General features: G+C 34.3%; 1 protein-coding gene and 1 long non-coding RNA gene across 4 annotated transcripts in view; one reads left to right on the top strand and one right to left on the bottom strand.

The window, feature by feature from the left end:
* The window catches only part of LOC114255384, a 9,592-nt gene extending 3,692 nt beyond the window's left edge, over window positions 1–5,900 (bottom strand). Inside the window, exon 1 of the long non-coding RNA XR_004962714.1 lies at window positions 5,340–5,900. This is a non-coding gene — a long non-coding RNA (uncharacterized LOC114255384). The remainder of the gene's footprint in view (window positions 1–5,339) is intronic.
* LOC105837658 (histone acetyltransferase KAT6A) overlaps window positions 1–14,773 on the top strand; it is a 25,292-nt gene extending 10,519 nt beyond the window's left edge. Inside the window, exons 3-10 of one of the 3 annotated variants that reach the window (XM_036284842.1) lie at window positions 5,939–6,426; window positions 6,507–6,790; window positions 8,162–9,364; window positions 9,427–9,719; window positions 10,862–10,951; window positions 11,069–11,276; window positions 11,387–11,488; window positions 11,583–14,773. In XM_036284842.1, coding sequence (XP_036140735.1) covers window positions 5,939–6,426; window positions 6,507–6,790; window positions 8,162–9,364; window positions 9,427–9,719; window positions 10,862–10,951; window positions 11,069–11,276; window positions 11,387–11,488; window positions 11,583–11,922 — 3,008 coding nt within the window. In that variant the 3' untranslated portion in view covers window positions 11,923–14,773. Of the gene's footprint in view, window positions 1–5,938; window positions 6,427–6,506; window positions 6,791–8,161; window positions 9,365–9,426; window positions 9,720–10,861; window positions 11,277–11,386; window positions 11,489–11,582 lie in introns of all 3 variants that reach the window. The other 2 variants (XM_036284841.1, XM_036284840.1) reach the window with 2 other exon arrangements.

Genomic DNA, 14,773 nt, shown 5'->3' with positions numbered 1-14,773 from the left:
GGTACTCATACCCAAAAGGACGCTTCAATCCGGTACTTGTTGTTAAAAGGCAGAATGTCAATTAGTTTTTAGATATCTGGCGACAATTCTCGACAGTTCTCGTATTCTGCATTGTTTTTTCCTAATGTTTAAACAGAGTTCTAACGTTCTAACTTGTGTACACAATTATAAGAGGCTGAAATCAGCCCGAAAATTAATTTTCATTGTCGTGCTGGATGGTTTTTAGATATCTGGCGACAATTCTCGACAGTTCTCGTATTCTGCATTGTTTTTTCTTAATGTTTAAACAGAGTTCTATCGTTTAAACTTGTGTACACACTTTTAAGAGGCTGAAATCAGCACGAAAATTAATTTTAATTGTCGTGCTGGATAGTTTTTACATATCTGGCGACAATTCTCCACAGTTCTCGTATTCTGCATTGTTTATTCTTAATGTTTAAACAGAGTTCTAACGTTCTAACTTGTGTACACAATTTTAAGAGGCTGAAATCAGCACGAAAATTAATTTTAATTGTCGTGCTGGATAGTTTTTACATATCTGGCGACAATTCTCCACAGTTCTCGTATTCTGCATAGTTTTTTCTTAATGTTTAAACAGAGTTCTAACGTTCTAACTTGTGTACACAATTTTAAAAAGCTGAAATCAGCACGAAAATTAATTTTAATTGTCGTGCTGGATAGTTTTTAGATATCTGGCGACAATTCTCGACAGTTCTCGTACTCTGCATTGTTTGTTCTTAATGTTTAAACAGAGTTCTAACGTTCTAACTTGTGTACACAATTTTAAGAGGCTGAAATCAGCACGAAAATTAATTTTAATTGTCGTGCTGGATAGTTTTTAGATATCTGGCGACAATTCTCGACAGTTCTCGTATTCTGCATTGTTTTTTCTTAATGTTTAAACAGAGTTCTAACGTTCTAACTTGTGTACACAATTTTAAGAGGCTGAAATCAGCACGAAAATTAATTTTAATTGTCGTGCTGGATAGTTTTAGATATCTGGCGACAATTCGCGACAGTTCTCGTATTCTGCATTGTTTTTTCCTAATGTTTAAACAGAGTTCTAACGTTCTAACTTGTGTACACAATTATAAGAGGCTGAAATCAGCCCGAAAATTAATTTTCATTGTCGTGCTGGATGGTTTTTAGATATCTGGCGACAATTCTCGACAGTTCTCGTACTCTGCATTGTTTGTTCTTAATGTTTAAACAGAGTTCTAACGTTCTAACTTGTGTACACACTTTTAAGAGGCTGAAATCAGCACGAAAATTAATTTTAATTGTCGTGCTGGATACTTTTTAGATATCTGGCGACAATTCTCGACAGTTCTCGTATTCTGCATTGTTTTTTCTTAATGTTTAAACAGAGTTCTATCGTTTAAACTTGTGTACACAATTTTAAAAGGCTGAAATCAGCACGAAAATTAATTTTAATTGTCGTGCTGGATAGTTTTTAGATATCTGGCGACAATTCTCGACAGTTCTCGTACTCTGCATTGTTTGTTCTTAATGTTTAAACAGAGTTCTAACGTTCTAACTTGTGTACACAATTATAAGAGGCTGAAATCAGCCCGAAAATTAATTTTCATTGTCGTGCTGGATGGTTTTTAGATATCTGGCGACAATTCTCGACAGTTCTCGTACTCTGCATTGTTTGTTCTTAATGTTTAAACAGAGTTCTAACGTTCTAACTTGTGTACACAATTTTAAGAGGCTGAAATCAGCACGAAAATTAATTTTAATTGTCGTGCTGGATAGTTTTTACATATCTGGCGACAATTCTCCACAGTTCTCGTATTCTGCATAGTTTTTTCTTAATGTTTAAACAGAGTTCTAACGTTCTAACTTGTGTACACAATTTTAAGAGGCTGAAATCAGCACGAAAATTAATTTTAATTGTCGTGCTGGATAGTTTTTAGATATCTGGCGACAATTCTCGACAGTTCTCGTACTCTGCATTGTTTGTTCTTAATGTTTAAACAGAGTTCTAACGTTCTAACTTGTGTACACAATTTTAAGAGGCTGAAATCAGCACGAAAATTAATTTTAATTGTCGTGCTGGATAGTTTTTAGATATCTGGCGACAATTCTCGACAGTTCTCGTATTCTGCATTGTTTGTTCTTAATGTTTAAACAGAGTTCTAACGTTCTAACTTGTGTACACAATTTTAAGAGGCTGAAATCAGCACGAAAATTAATTTTAATTGTCGTGCTGGATAGTTTTAGATATCTGGCGACAATTCTCGACAGTTCTCGTATTCTGCATTGTTTTTTCCTAATGTTTAAACAGAGTTCTATCGTTTAAACTTGTGTACACACTTTTAAGAGGCTGAAATCAGCACGAAAATTAATTTTAATTGTCGTGCTGGATAGTTTTTACATATCTGGCGACAATTCTCCACAGTTCTCGTATTCTGCATTGTTTATTCTTAATGTTTAAACAGAGTTCTAACGTTCTAACTTGTGTACACAATTTTAAGAGGCTGAAATCAGCACGAAAATTAATTTTAATTGTCGTGCTGGATAGTTTTTACATATCTGGCGACAATTCTCCACAGTTCTCGTATTCTGCATAGTTTTTTCTTAATGTTTAAACAGAGTTCTAACGTTCTAACTTGTGTACACAATTTTAAGAGGCTGAAATCAGCACGAAAATTAATTTTAATTGTCGTGCTGGATAGTTTTTAGATATCTGGCGACAATTCTCGACAGTTCTCGTATTCTGCATTGTTTTTTCTTAATGTTTAAACAGAGTTCTAACGTTCTAACTTGTGTACACAATTTTAAGAGGCTGAAATCAGCACGAAAATTAATTTTAATTGTCGTGCTGGATAGTTTTAGATATCTGGCGACAATTCTCGACAGTTCTCGTATTCTGCATTGTTTTTTCCTAATGTTTAAACAGAGTTCTAACGTTCTAACTTGTGTACACAATTATAAGAGGCTGAAATCAGCACGAAAATTAATTTTCATTGTCGTGCTGGATGGTTTTTAGATATCTGGCGACAATTCTCGACAGTTCTCGTATTCTGCATTGTTTGTTCTTAATGTTTAAACAGAGTTCTAAACAGAGTTAGTATTTTGTGACAGTAAGAAATATTTAATTTTTGTATTTTTCTTAATTATTTTGTTATTTTTATCATGTTTTTACTTGAGTTACAAGCATAATTTGCTTTTTTTTAGTCGATAAAGACAATTAAATCACAATGGCCTCTTGGACACGTCCAATCGCTGGCTCTTGCGTATATTCTATGCCATGTTTGACTATGCTGACATAAATTCGTTATTTTATACTATTTGCGACAAAAAATCTATTTTTTTAATTGGCGTGACTTTTTGAAAGACTTGGCTTTCAATTTAGTAAAGCCACATTTACAACGTCGTTTAGAAATAAAAACATTAAGAAGCTATTTGCGTCATATAATTCGAGAAATTTTAAATAATGACGACGACTCTACTCAGGCTTTTAATCCTAATACAAAAATGAACAAACGAAAAAGATATTCTGTATGTCGGTCCGCAGATAATAAAAAAAACATGGTTTTGTGTGGTGTATGTAACGAGCCAATTTGCGACGATCATCGCAATTTTCTGTTTAGATTGCGCACAAGAACATAGTTAATATTATTATTACTTCAATTTTGATCATTTTACATTATATATAGCTAAGTTTTTTATGATAATATATTATAATATTTTATAATAAAAAAAGATTTGTGAAAATTTATCATTTTATTACATTCTCATTACCCGAAAAATACCTATTTTCAATCATGTAAATAATTATATTTTTTGCAACCGACATATGTAGAACAATTTTTTTCTGAAAAGTCATATTTTATTCTAAAAAACCTCAAAAGAATTTTTCTTAATAATAATTTGTTATTAAGTTATGAATTTTGGTACGAAATTCCATTTCTTGTCAATCTCGGGAAATTTAAATTGTTATTGTAAAAAAAAAATTTAATAAATGACCAAAATAACTATTGAAATTAAAAGCGTAATCATTCAAAGGTAATTAAGAATTTTTTCCAATTTTTTACATGTATTTAACATTAAAAAAAAAGAGACAGGATAAAAAGGGGTCAGTGTACAGACCGTGTTAGTGAAAATAAGTGTACAGACGGAGGGTTAAACAACCTTCAATAGTTTTTTTTTGCAGAATTATTTATTATCGAAAACTTTTTATTACCGAAATGCGTTTTTTTTTAAACTGCCATTTTTTAATGTGGCGGGATACAAATCTCAAAAACTATTTAACTGATTACTCTGAAATTTTAACAGATTATTCTATACATCTGTAGTTATCGCCTGAACCAGAATTATGTAGAAATATTAATTTTATCATACTGTAAACATAAAAAAATATATTTTTTAAAGCGATTTTTCGTTTGTTTCTCGAAAAACATTTGCCATTTTGTTAATTTTACATGAAATTAATTGATTGAGGTTCCGACAATGGCCACTGTTCACAAAAATTAAGAACCTTTTTGATTTTTTGTTTCTGACTATCCGAAGTGGCAATATTTGTCCCGCTATGAATTTTGAGGCGCTATTTTCAATTACATATAAATGCATAAAAATAATTGTTTCTTTATTACAAAAAATTTTATTGTAAAGTCGAAGAATTAATTAAAAAAAACCTCAAAAATTCATTTGAATATCTGCAATGATTCTTGAGAAAAAAATTTGCTAAAAATCGCCCTTTTTTTAAGCCATCAAAGTAGAATGACCCCTTAAACGCACAAAAACAAAGCTCCCCTTTTCACATGAAATTGTCAAAATCGAATACGTAAAAGCAAAGACTGCTATTCTCCCCGAATTGTAGCGCCCGATCCCTTTGTCTAGATTCGATACGACCAAAAATAAAATTTCAGACGTATAAAAATAAAGTCGCGGGATCTCGGGACGGGAGGAAAAGGGCAATATCGATCCACAACGCTGAAATTCGGTCGCTCGGTTGGTCGGTCGGTCGGTCGGTCGGTCGGCGAGCGAACGAGGGAATTCCAGTTCCACTCCACGAGTCCACGAGTGCACTTTTCTTGCGCTTTCGGAACTCGCCGCGGTGACGCGCCGTGCGCGCGCGCGCGTAGACCAATCCGGCGGGAGGAAATCACGCACCGATACGAAAGCGGCCAATGGGGCGCGCGCTTTAGCAGCTGTATCGATTGGTCGAGTCGTGTTTTCAATTCTCAGCCCCGCGAGAAAGTGGCAATTATTCTCCGGCGTCGGCCATTTTGCGCGTGAGAGTACCCGCCGCGCGTGTCGATCGCGCGCGTCGTCGATCTGTTTACGTGCGCGCCTCATGTAAATAATAAATACTACAACTATACACGTACGTGTTTACAACCGGTGATCGCAGGTAATCGGTGCAAAGCGTGTCTCTTCCACCACGTTCTGCATGTGCACGTTCTATGTGGTGTGTGTATGTGTGTGTGCGAGTGTGAGAACTGTGACTGATGAACGCGCGCCCGCGGCGCAACGCGTCAATTGAGTTGCGGAGTCTCGATCGTGAGGGAACGAGGAGTGCGTTTCGATATCGGTATTATCGGTAACGGGAAAACGCGATAAATCGCAAGTGACGTTTGCCGACGACGTCTCTTTCTCTCCGTGGACGAAGAGACCACCTTGTTTATCGGCGTGCCATCTCGGTGCGTTTGTTACCTGAATTTCTCTTCTAGCTCCTTCTCTTTCTCTTCCTTGCGTTCGTCTCTCTCTTTCTCTATATTTCACCCCTTACCCCGCGCAGGGACGATGTAACTTCTGCGCACCAAACAAACTTTACACGTACGTGAGAGAGCGAGTGACGTGACGATGTGCGCGCGCGATGTAATGAGATACAGGCGCGCGAAAACGAGACACGGGAAGATGTAACCTTCTCTCGCCGGGGAAGAAGAGGAAGGCGTAGTGACCGTAGAACCCATGCGTTCTGTTTCAGACAAGAGCGAGGGCACTCCCAACTCGTCGTTGGACGACAGTCTGCTGAACGGTGGCGGCTGCAGCGGTCAGCAGTTATTCCTGGACTGCGACATTTGCGGCGAGCGGTTCGCCTCGAAGAAGCCGCTGCGCGTTCACATCAACACCCACCTAAGGAAGTTGCGTATCGTCCTCAAGAGGGTCGTGAATCCAAAGGTAGTGAAGGTGAAGAAGGACACGTACTGGCTGGATCCCGAGAAGACCGGTCTACTGAAGCTGACCCTGAAGAAGCAGAGCGCCGCGAAGAGCCCGAACGACTCGCTGAAGCTCACCTTGAAGAAATCTTCAGAATCGGAAGATTTCACAGTAGTGAACAATAACTTTTACCCAGTCATCAAGTGCTCTCAGGAGAGAGACGTGGCAGGTGCTAAGGAAAATGATCCGAAGAGCGATAAGGCACAGGAGAACTCGATTGACGAACCTTTTGAGAACGTGATGGTGGATCAACAAGTAAGTATTTTGTTTTTAGATATGTCAAGACTGAAGTATTTGTTTTAGTTTTTTTTTTATCTGTAATCCCGCGTTTTTAGGATGATTACGACAATGGTAAGCTGGACACTGACCACCACAATCCTCTGGAAGAGAATGAAAGACCATCCGCAGATATCAATGAGAGCGACTCTGATGTAGGGAGTGATATGGCAAATCCATCTGAGAAAGATGATCAGAATGCTGATGATACGCAAAGTGCTGACAAGTTTGATAATTCTGAGAAGAGGCTTTCAGAATCGGAGGATCACGAGGAGACAGATGCTTTGGAGGCAACTTGCAGGGAGACAATTGAAAACTTGAAGAAACTTGGTGAACAATCGAGGTAGGTTGATAAATATTAGATATCTCAGAATGTTATAATCTTTTGATGTAATTATCTCTGGAATCATTTGTGATTCACAAAAAAATGTTTCAAGGAAAAAATTATATAAAATATACTTTGTTTCAAGGAAAATATATTATGACTTAAGAACATACATTTTGTTTTCTTCTAGGTGAAGATGTCTGAGATTTGATAATCTTGGTTTTTTTTCTTTTTGAACTCTTAAGTTGATAGGTGGAGTGTCAATTACCTTAAGCATAGTTTTCTTAAATGTTTCATACTTTTAGGTTGGCAATAAAGTTCATTGATTTATTACTTTTCCTTAGACCTTAGGCTGGTATTGCGATTTGTCATTTAACAATTTTTTTAGAATAAAGTTTCTGAGCCTCTAGAAATCTTGTATTCTGCAGTCAATACACTTGGAATATTTATTGTATAACAAATGTAGTAGTCTTTAAATTGACATTTCCTGTATTGTATGACAAAATTTTCAAATATATTGACTAGCTACAGAATAGGAAAGTTCTCGAATCTTTAGAGATGCTTTATCTTAGAGTCAAACAATGTTGTATGACATATTAGCCTACATTTGTATTATGTTTGTTGTATGATAAATTTTTTAAGCAAGTTGAATGGAGCCATTGCAGGATAGAGAAGTTCTCGAATCTCAAGAAATTGCTATTCTGCAGCTAATTAACATGTTTGAAAAATTTGTATAACCAATGGAATAGTACGATTAAAGTTTAATATTTTTACATTTCTCTTTTATAAGGGTATAAATAATGTAAAGGAGGCTTAATTAGGTCAATTTTTAAGTCATGATTGTATTTTCTTAATGAAATATTCATGTAATTGAGGTTGAGAACTTTCCAAAACGCCATATAAAAATTTTTTCATGTTGAAGAAAACTAGAGTTATGAGCCTTCAAAGTTGGACAATAAAAAATTATATAATTTTACTTGAAAAAACTTTGAAATCTCGAAAATTTTTCTTCTAAAAAAGATATACATTATAACTCTTTTTGAAATAGAATAAGCTTGTCTTGAAACATTTGAAGCTGTGAAATATATTGATGTCATCAAGGATTACTTTAAAAAATAAAATGTGACATTTGTTATCCAAAATGTTTTTTTATTACTGTGGAAACTTTATTGTCAGACCACTGTATGACTGAAGAACTTTTAAGATGAGAGTAGACTAAACAAGGAAAATTAAATAAAAATGAACTAATTTTTTTGAAATAGGTTTCTTAAATACAAATTTTTAACTCAAATATTTGATAACCTTCGCGTTTACTCTATCTATAAAACTTTTATACTTCAATTATCAAATTTTAGTAGTGATATCTTTTTATATTTAGTTTTTTTATAGTTCTAGGTCAGCTAGTCAACTGATCGACAGTTCATCGGTGGAAGAAGAAGATGACAGAAGTCCTGAATCCAACATGATACATAATCTCGAGCAGAATCCTGCCATCAGCATTAACCCAAAGTCTTTCACATTTTCTAATCACACGACCGAACGCACTTCGATATGTGACAATGAAGATAAGAACAGAGAATCAACTGAGGCATCGCATACACAAGGTTTTAATTGGAATCAACTATCCGATTTATCCAGTAAGAGCAATGAAGACTTCAACAAGGAAGATAGCGAACAACAAGGAGACGCTTGTGGTGATGCTAACATGGACAACGCTGGATCGATTTTACAGAGTTTTCTCATCGATCATCAGAGGCGCAATTCGAACGAGGTATCGTTGTCGAATAATATGGCATCGAGCGAAACGGCGGAATATGTACCTCTTGAGAAATTGGCGGAGACCATTAACACGTGTCGTGTCTGTAATGAGAAGTTTAAAGACATCGCGCATCTGGAAGAGCACCGTAGCAAGGCTGGTCACTATCAGTGCAACATACCAGAATGCGCCAATCTTTTTCACTCCACGATGGAAATGTCGATACATCGGGCACAAGTACACAATACCCCGCTCTCGCCGAGCGTGAGCCAGTTGTCGCCCCATCATTTGCCGTCGAGCACAAACACATCACATCTGAGCCAAGCCACACATTCGCCCCATACAGTTTCTGCTGCGTCCATGCCAGAGACTACGAACGGTTCGCATCAGCTTAGCAGAACCTCGCCTTTAACGTCGCCACATCAGACAAATTCACCGACATTTAATGCAGCAGTAGCGGCGGGTGCTGCTGGTCAGCAAATGCAAATACCGCCAGTGAACTTTGAACAGCTACCACCACCCGTGCAACAACTGGCTCAGCAAGTGCAGCGTATGCCTCTTCCACAGGCACAAATGCCACCTAGTCTTCCTCCAGGAGCCAACACAATGATACCCGGGTCAAATTATTTTGTACAGCCACCAGGACGGCCGCCATTGTACAGAGTACCTGGTCCACAGGGTATACACTATCCGCCGCATATGGCACACTTGTATCAGTATGGACCAGGTCCATATCCTCAAATGGGCGCGCCTCCTCCACAAATGCATCCCCAAATGCAGCCCCAACAAATTCCACGGGGACGATATCCATCGGCATCTGTTGTTCAAAACAGCAGGTACGCGTAGACTTTGCATACAGACGCGAACATGTTTATTAGGTGGTACTTTGGATTTTCAGAGCACCGCGGTTACCACAGACCGGTCCGGTTCCTCGCCAACGTATGAAGAGGCCCCTGCAACAACCTGTGCAGCAACAGAATAACACGCCATCTGCAAAACAAAGGCGTATGGATGTTCTGTTGCCTGACAGAAATGAGGATGCAGACTGCCATGTCATAGCTCAACAAAAGAGAAATGACGGACTGCCTGTTATTCAAAATGTCCAAGGGGCCACTACGCAACAAACCACCAGTAGAAACGATTCTACGATACACCTCACAGATTCGATCACTCTGAGTGTTCGGCAACCTGGTAAGTTTACATGTTAAAAAAACCGTTATGTTTAAATTATTGCTTACATTTTTTTATGCGCCTGTGCCTCTTCTATGAAATTTTGGTTCTTATGATTTCCAATGATACTTTTAGTTGCTTTTACAAAAAAAATTTATAAGTATCCTTCTACTTATAATGTACAATTTTTTTTACAACCAGTATATTATAGACTAAAAATTAACCAGTAATTTATAATTGAGCTGATCACACATTAACCATCTAAACTAAATATTCATTTATGTAATTAGATATTAACCGATGTTTTTAAAGAAAAAATTATTGTTTTTAATAAGTTTTTTTAAGCAATATTTTATATTTTTTGTATATATTATATTTAGTAATAAACATCGATATTTTCTGGAAAAAAATTAGCAAAAACTTTTTTGTTAATAATGATCAAATAAATAGAAAACAGTAAAAGTATTTTTAAAGTGGCTTTTCTACTTTGAATTTTATAAAATCTGTAATAGATAATTAGGAATTGACATAACAAATTAGTTTTTTATTATGTTAAATAATAAATGCAAAACAAATCTGTAAGTAAATATTTTAAATTTTGTTACTATTACGTAATCTCATTAAACTAAAAATTAATATAAAATTTAGTAATTATAATTATTCAAAATTTTTGTAAAAATATTTTACAAATTAATTAGAATTAAAAAAGATTTTATATTTATCATGGTTTTTTCGTTAATCCTGTTTTTTAATTACTTGTTAAAATTAATCTTGTTCAAGTTACATATATTAATTTTAATAATATCAAATATATTTAGAATTATAATCTTTAAAAAATTGTTTTTTATTTCTTAAATAAAGATCTAGAATTATTTTTAGTAGTAATTATTTTGCATAAATGTTTTATTATATAAAATATAAGTGACTTGCGATCAATTCTATTTACGACCAAAACGTCAAAACATAAATAGAGGGATATCTATATTATATTTGCAATGTAAAAATTTAATTTTAGTAAGATTTTATTTGATTTTTCTGATTACTTTTTGTTGCTGCAATTGTATGTAATGGAATATGCATCCTCCAAAGGGAATCATTATATTACTATATTCGCAGAAGGGGTACATTATAGTAAAATAGTACTATCTTTTACTAATCTGAAGGTTCCATCCCAGCTCAAGTCCAGAACACGTCGAACCCAGGGGGAAAAAAATCCGACGCCAAGGCGGTGGCAAATGTCCTCGCGGCTCGAGGTATAACCGTTACTCCAGCTGCAAATAAAAATAAGACAAGTGAACAAAACAAACAGCAAATACCCCCCCAGCAGCAGCAGAGGCCATCACCTTCACAGCAGCCTTTAAATGTTACAGCGCTCAATCTGAATTCTGCTATTTCTATCATACCAACTAGTTCACAAAGAAAGCAGCAAGAACAAGGGCAGTTTGCTGTTCCGCAAAACAAGCAAAATAAATCGCCAATCAATGACCAAGTTGAACGACCACCGAGACCACCGACTGTGGATCTTACGCAAGATACTCCGCCACAGATGCCAGTTGTTAGGCGTGGTAGGCCACCTAGGTAAGAATTATGTGTATTATGACTTGGATTCTATTATCACATAATTATACAATTATATTTTGCTAACCGATAATGAACTCGTAAGATGCAGTAAGACATTTATCTTTCAGAGCGTTACTAACGTGTCAAGTATGTGATAAAAACTTTCAAAATCAAGATATGTTAACGCAGCATATGGCGACTCATCGAACGACTAGCAAACTGCTTCACAGGTGAGTTATAGTTGTTTCGTCAGTAAGTTTTCTTTTTCTTTTTGAATAGTAAAATACAGTAAGAATAGAACTGATTGATTTCTATCTTTTTAAGGTGCAATCTTTGTCCAGCTCAATATCCTACAGTTCAAGCATTGACAACGCACAAACAAACTTACCATAAGGAAGTCGATGCCGTGGCACAAAACGGAGGCACGGAACTGGCTTTGCCAGTTGTAGATTTAAAGTCGCCGCATGTTCTAAACCGTTTGGCAAACTTGGGCATTCACAGCTACATACCATTGTCGCAGCTAAGTGCTCAAACCGGTGGTTATTTCGGTTTGCCAATAATCACAATAGATGGCGCGAGGAATACAAGCATCTGCAATTTGGGTGCGCTTGGTGCTACCTCCATATTAAGTCTCGGTCCTCTTAAACATATATCGAACGGGTAACCGCGGACAAACTCGCATTTGGCCTATTCCACGAGTGCAATCATGCTCCTCTTTGGTTGTTGTATTCAAATTGGTTCACTTGTTATTGTATTGCCAATGACCATGACACATAACGTCCTGATTTCTGAAGAGAAAACCGTGATATAGTTTAAGTAGAGTCGTCATAAATGCGACATTTTATATATAAAGAATATATCGAAATATGTTCTTTATGTAAGGAATACATCCAAGATTTGTTTGTGAACTTTTCTTTAATCTTATTACGAAAAAGAGAACGGTCGATGACTGACTTAGACATAAAATTTGTTAATTTATATTTATAGACTTAAAGCAATACAGTATTCTTCGCATAAAAACTTTTCTGATTAAAATTATACTACATTTTGATAAGATTTTAAGATCCAATTAATCTAGAAAAATTAACCCTTTTGCTACGGCAGAGCGCTGGCCGAGGAAACATACGGAAGAGCCGTGAGTGCGCTTTGCCGCGGACGGACGTTTCAAATTTATCACTTCGTGATAAAGCAACTGATTCATAATTTACAATAATTTTGTTTCGCTTGCTATGAATAACTAAAAAATTTTCCTGTAAAGTTTAAACGAGTCTAAAAGATTTAGAAAAAACTTTAAACTTCATTGTAAATATCCTTTTTTTTTTCTTGACTTATAATAAATATAAGTATAAAAGATATAGGTTATAAGTTTTAATTTATATTTTAATGATTAATTTAAAAGTAAAACAAAAAGTCTCCGAACTTGTTTGGTTCTTACGGAAATTTTATATTTAATTATTTCATATTTGTATTTCTCATTTCGGTTTGATTTTTGCTAGAACGAAATTTCCGATGTGACTTAGGTCAGATCTATAATAGATATAGCAAGTCTTAAGTCGTAAGGGATTAACCAATTCGATTATTCTTACATTTAACTGTGATTGGTTTTTTACGGCTTAGAGCTTATTACATCTATTGTAAATTCAGGAGAATGCTTTATCCAGATTTTTATATCATATAGTCATAATTTATGTTCGTAAAAGTTTTCAATGATTCTCAATAGAGCTTTATTAGTTACAATTTATTGTATATAATAAATTGCATACAATAATCTCTAATTTATGTTCATATGTAGACTTTCAGTGTTAGTGCATATCGGAGCGCATCAGACTCTCCGCCCTCCCCTTTTCTTTTTAAGATGACTTAGGCTAGTACAATATTTAAGATAATCTTAAATATAAGATTCGATTGTGAATACTGGCCTTGGACACACATGTTTGGAAACTTATTCTCACTTTAGCTTCGTGCACGGCAAATACGTATATCGGTTATGCATTTTAACGGTCATTCGTATGTAACAACAACTTAGTACTCGGTGAATATGCACTGTGGCCATTTCGTAGCTGAAGGGTTAAAGTATGAGGAATGTAATATATGTCGGTAATGTCGGTAACAGAAGGAATCTTAAACTATGAATTATTTTGTATATTTTTTTAAATAAAGATATCAAAAATAGAAATATTGCTCTGCTAAACTTACGTGTTCCATATATAAATGATTTAGTAAAAGGTAACTGCATAGCTAAATCTTACTTTGTTATTGCAATGCTTTAGGTTTAAGGTATGTACATCTAATAAAAAGTTTTATAACTTTCTATCATCGGAAAACTGTATTGACAGTATCAAATATAAAATGTTAGGTTGTGTTACACAAAATTGTTGATACTCTATTCGATTTAAGATTGAAAAATTAATAAAATTGAGATAAAATCTACTTCAGATTGTGTTATTCAACAGTTATGCAACCGTTGGGTTTTATTTATTTTTTTACAATTGTTTTTGTTTGACTTTCTTCATAGAAATAAACAATACAAGATGAAAGAATTGCACATATTTTATTAATATTTTATTAATATTATTTCAAATACTTTTATGTATTATACTCTTAATTATTTTTATGTATTATAATACTTTTAATCATTTTAAAATTTAATATTATTAAAAAAAAATACAGCTTAAATAGATTAAAATTATAAACGTTAATACAATATTCAAGAAAATTCTATTAGCCAAAGACCTATTCGGTAGTGATTTAAAATTTTTTATTTTGAAAATCTAGATAGACTTATCCTACTGTTAATACATATTTTGATGGATTAAAACTTGGGTTTTTTTAAAATTTTTATTTTAGGCAATAAAAACAATTTCTTATGGTACAACCTAATACATACTAAAATATTTTACATGTGCATTATACGCGATAAACTATGCTGATGTACCTACCTACTTCAAACAATTATTTTGTTTAAAAAATAATATTTGAAAATATTATATCAATAAAATTATATCTAATATTCATGTTTTAAAAGACGTATTCACTCTGATTGTTCGCTGTTTGCGCGTTGCACGAAGAAATTTGCAAATAGGTTGAAGAGAAGAACAACATTGATATGAATATTTTTTTAAATTCTATATTATTAGAATCTGGCACATTTTAATATTTTACTTCTTAAAAAAAATCGGTCTTTTAAAAGAAACTTAATATTAAAATATTATGTTTTTTATATTATATTTCGCTTATTGATTTTTGCAAAATATTTAATATATGTAATGTAAAAATATGTTTTCTCACCGAAAGGCCAGAATGGATAAAATCTTTTAAAGATATTACAATTCTCGAAATAAGTATCGTTGATACATTGACGAGAAAAATAATCTTTTGTTAGAAGAGGAAAACTCTTATTTTGTAATCGACAAAATATCAAAATGCAACTTATTAAGTTACAAGATAAGTTGTATATACATTTTGTATAAAGAAAGACAAAAGTGATTAAAAATATATTCCTTTATACTTGAAAA

This window comes from Monomorium pharaonis, chromosome 3 (genome assembly GCF_013373865.1).
Source record: "Monomorium pharaonis isolate MP-MQ-018 chromosome 3, ASM1337386v2, whole genome shotgun sequence".
Taxonomy (NCBI): domain Eukaryota; kingdom Metazoa; phylum Arthropoda; class Insecta; order Hymenoptera; family Formicidae; genus Monomorium; species Monomorium pharaonis.
Note: the sequence above shows the minus strand (reverse complement) of the source record. Positions and strands in the feature narration are given on the sequence as shown.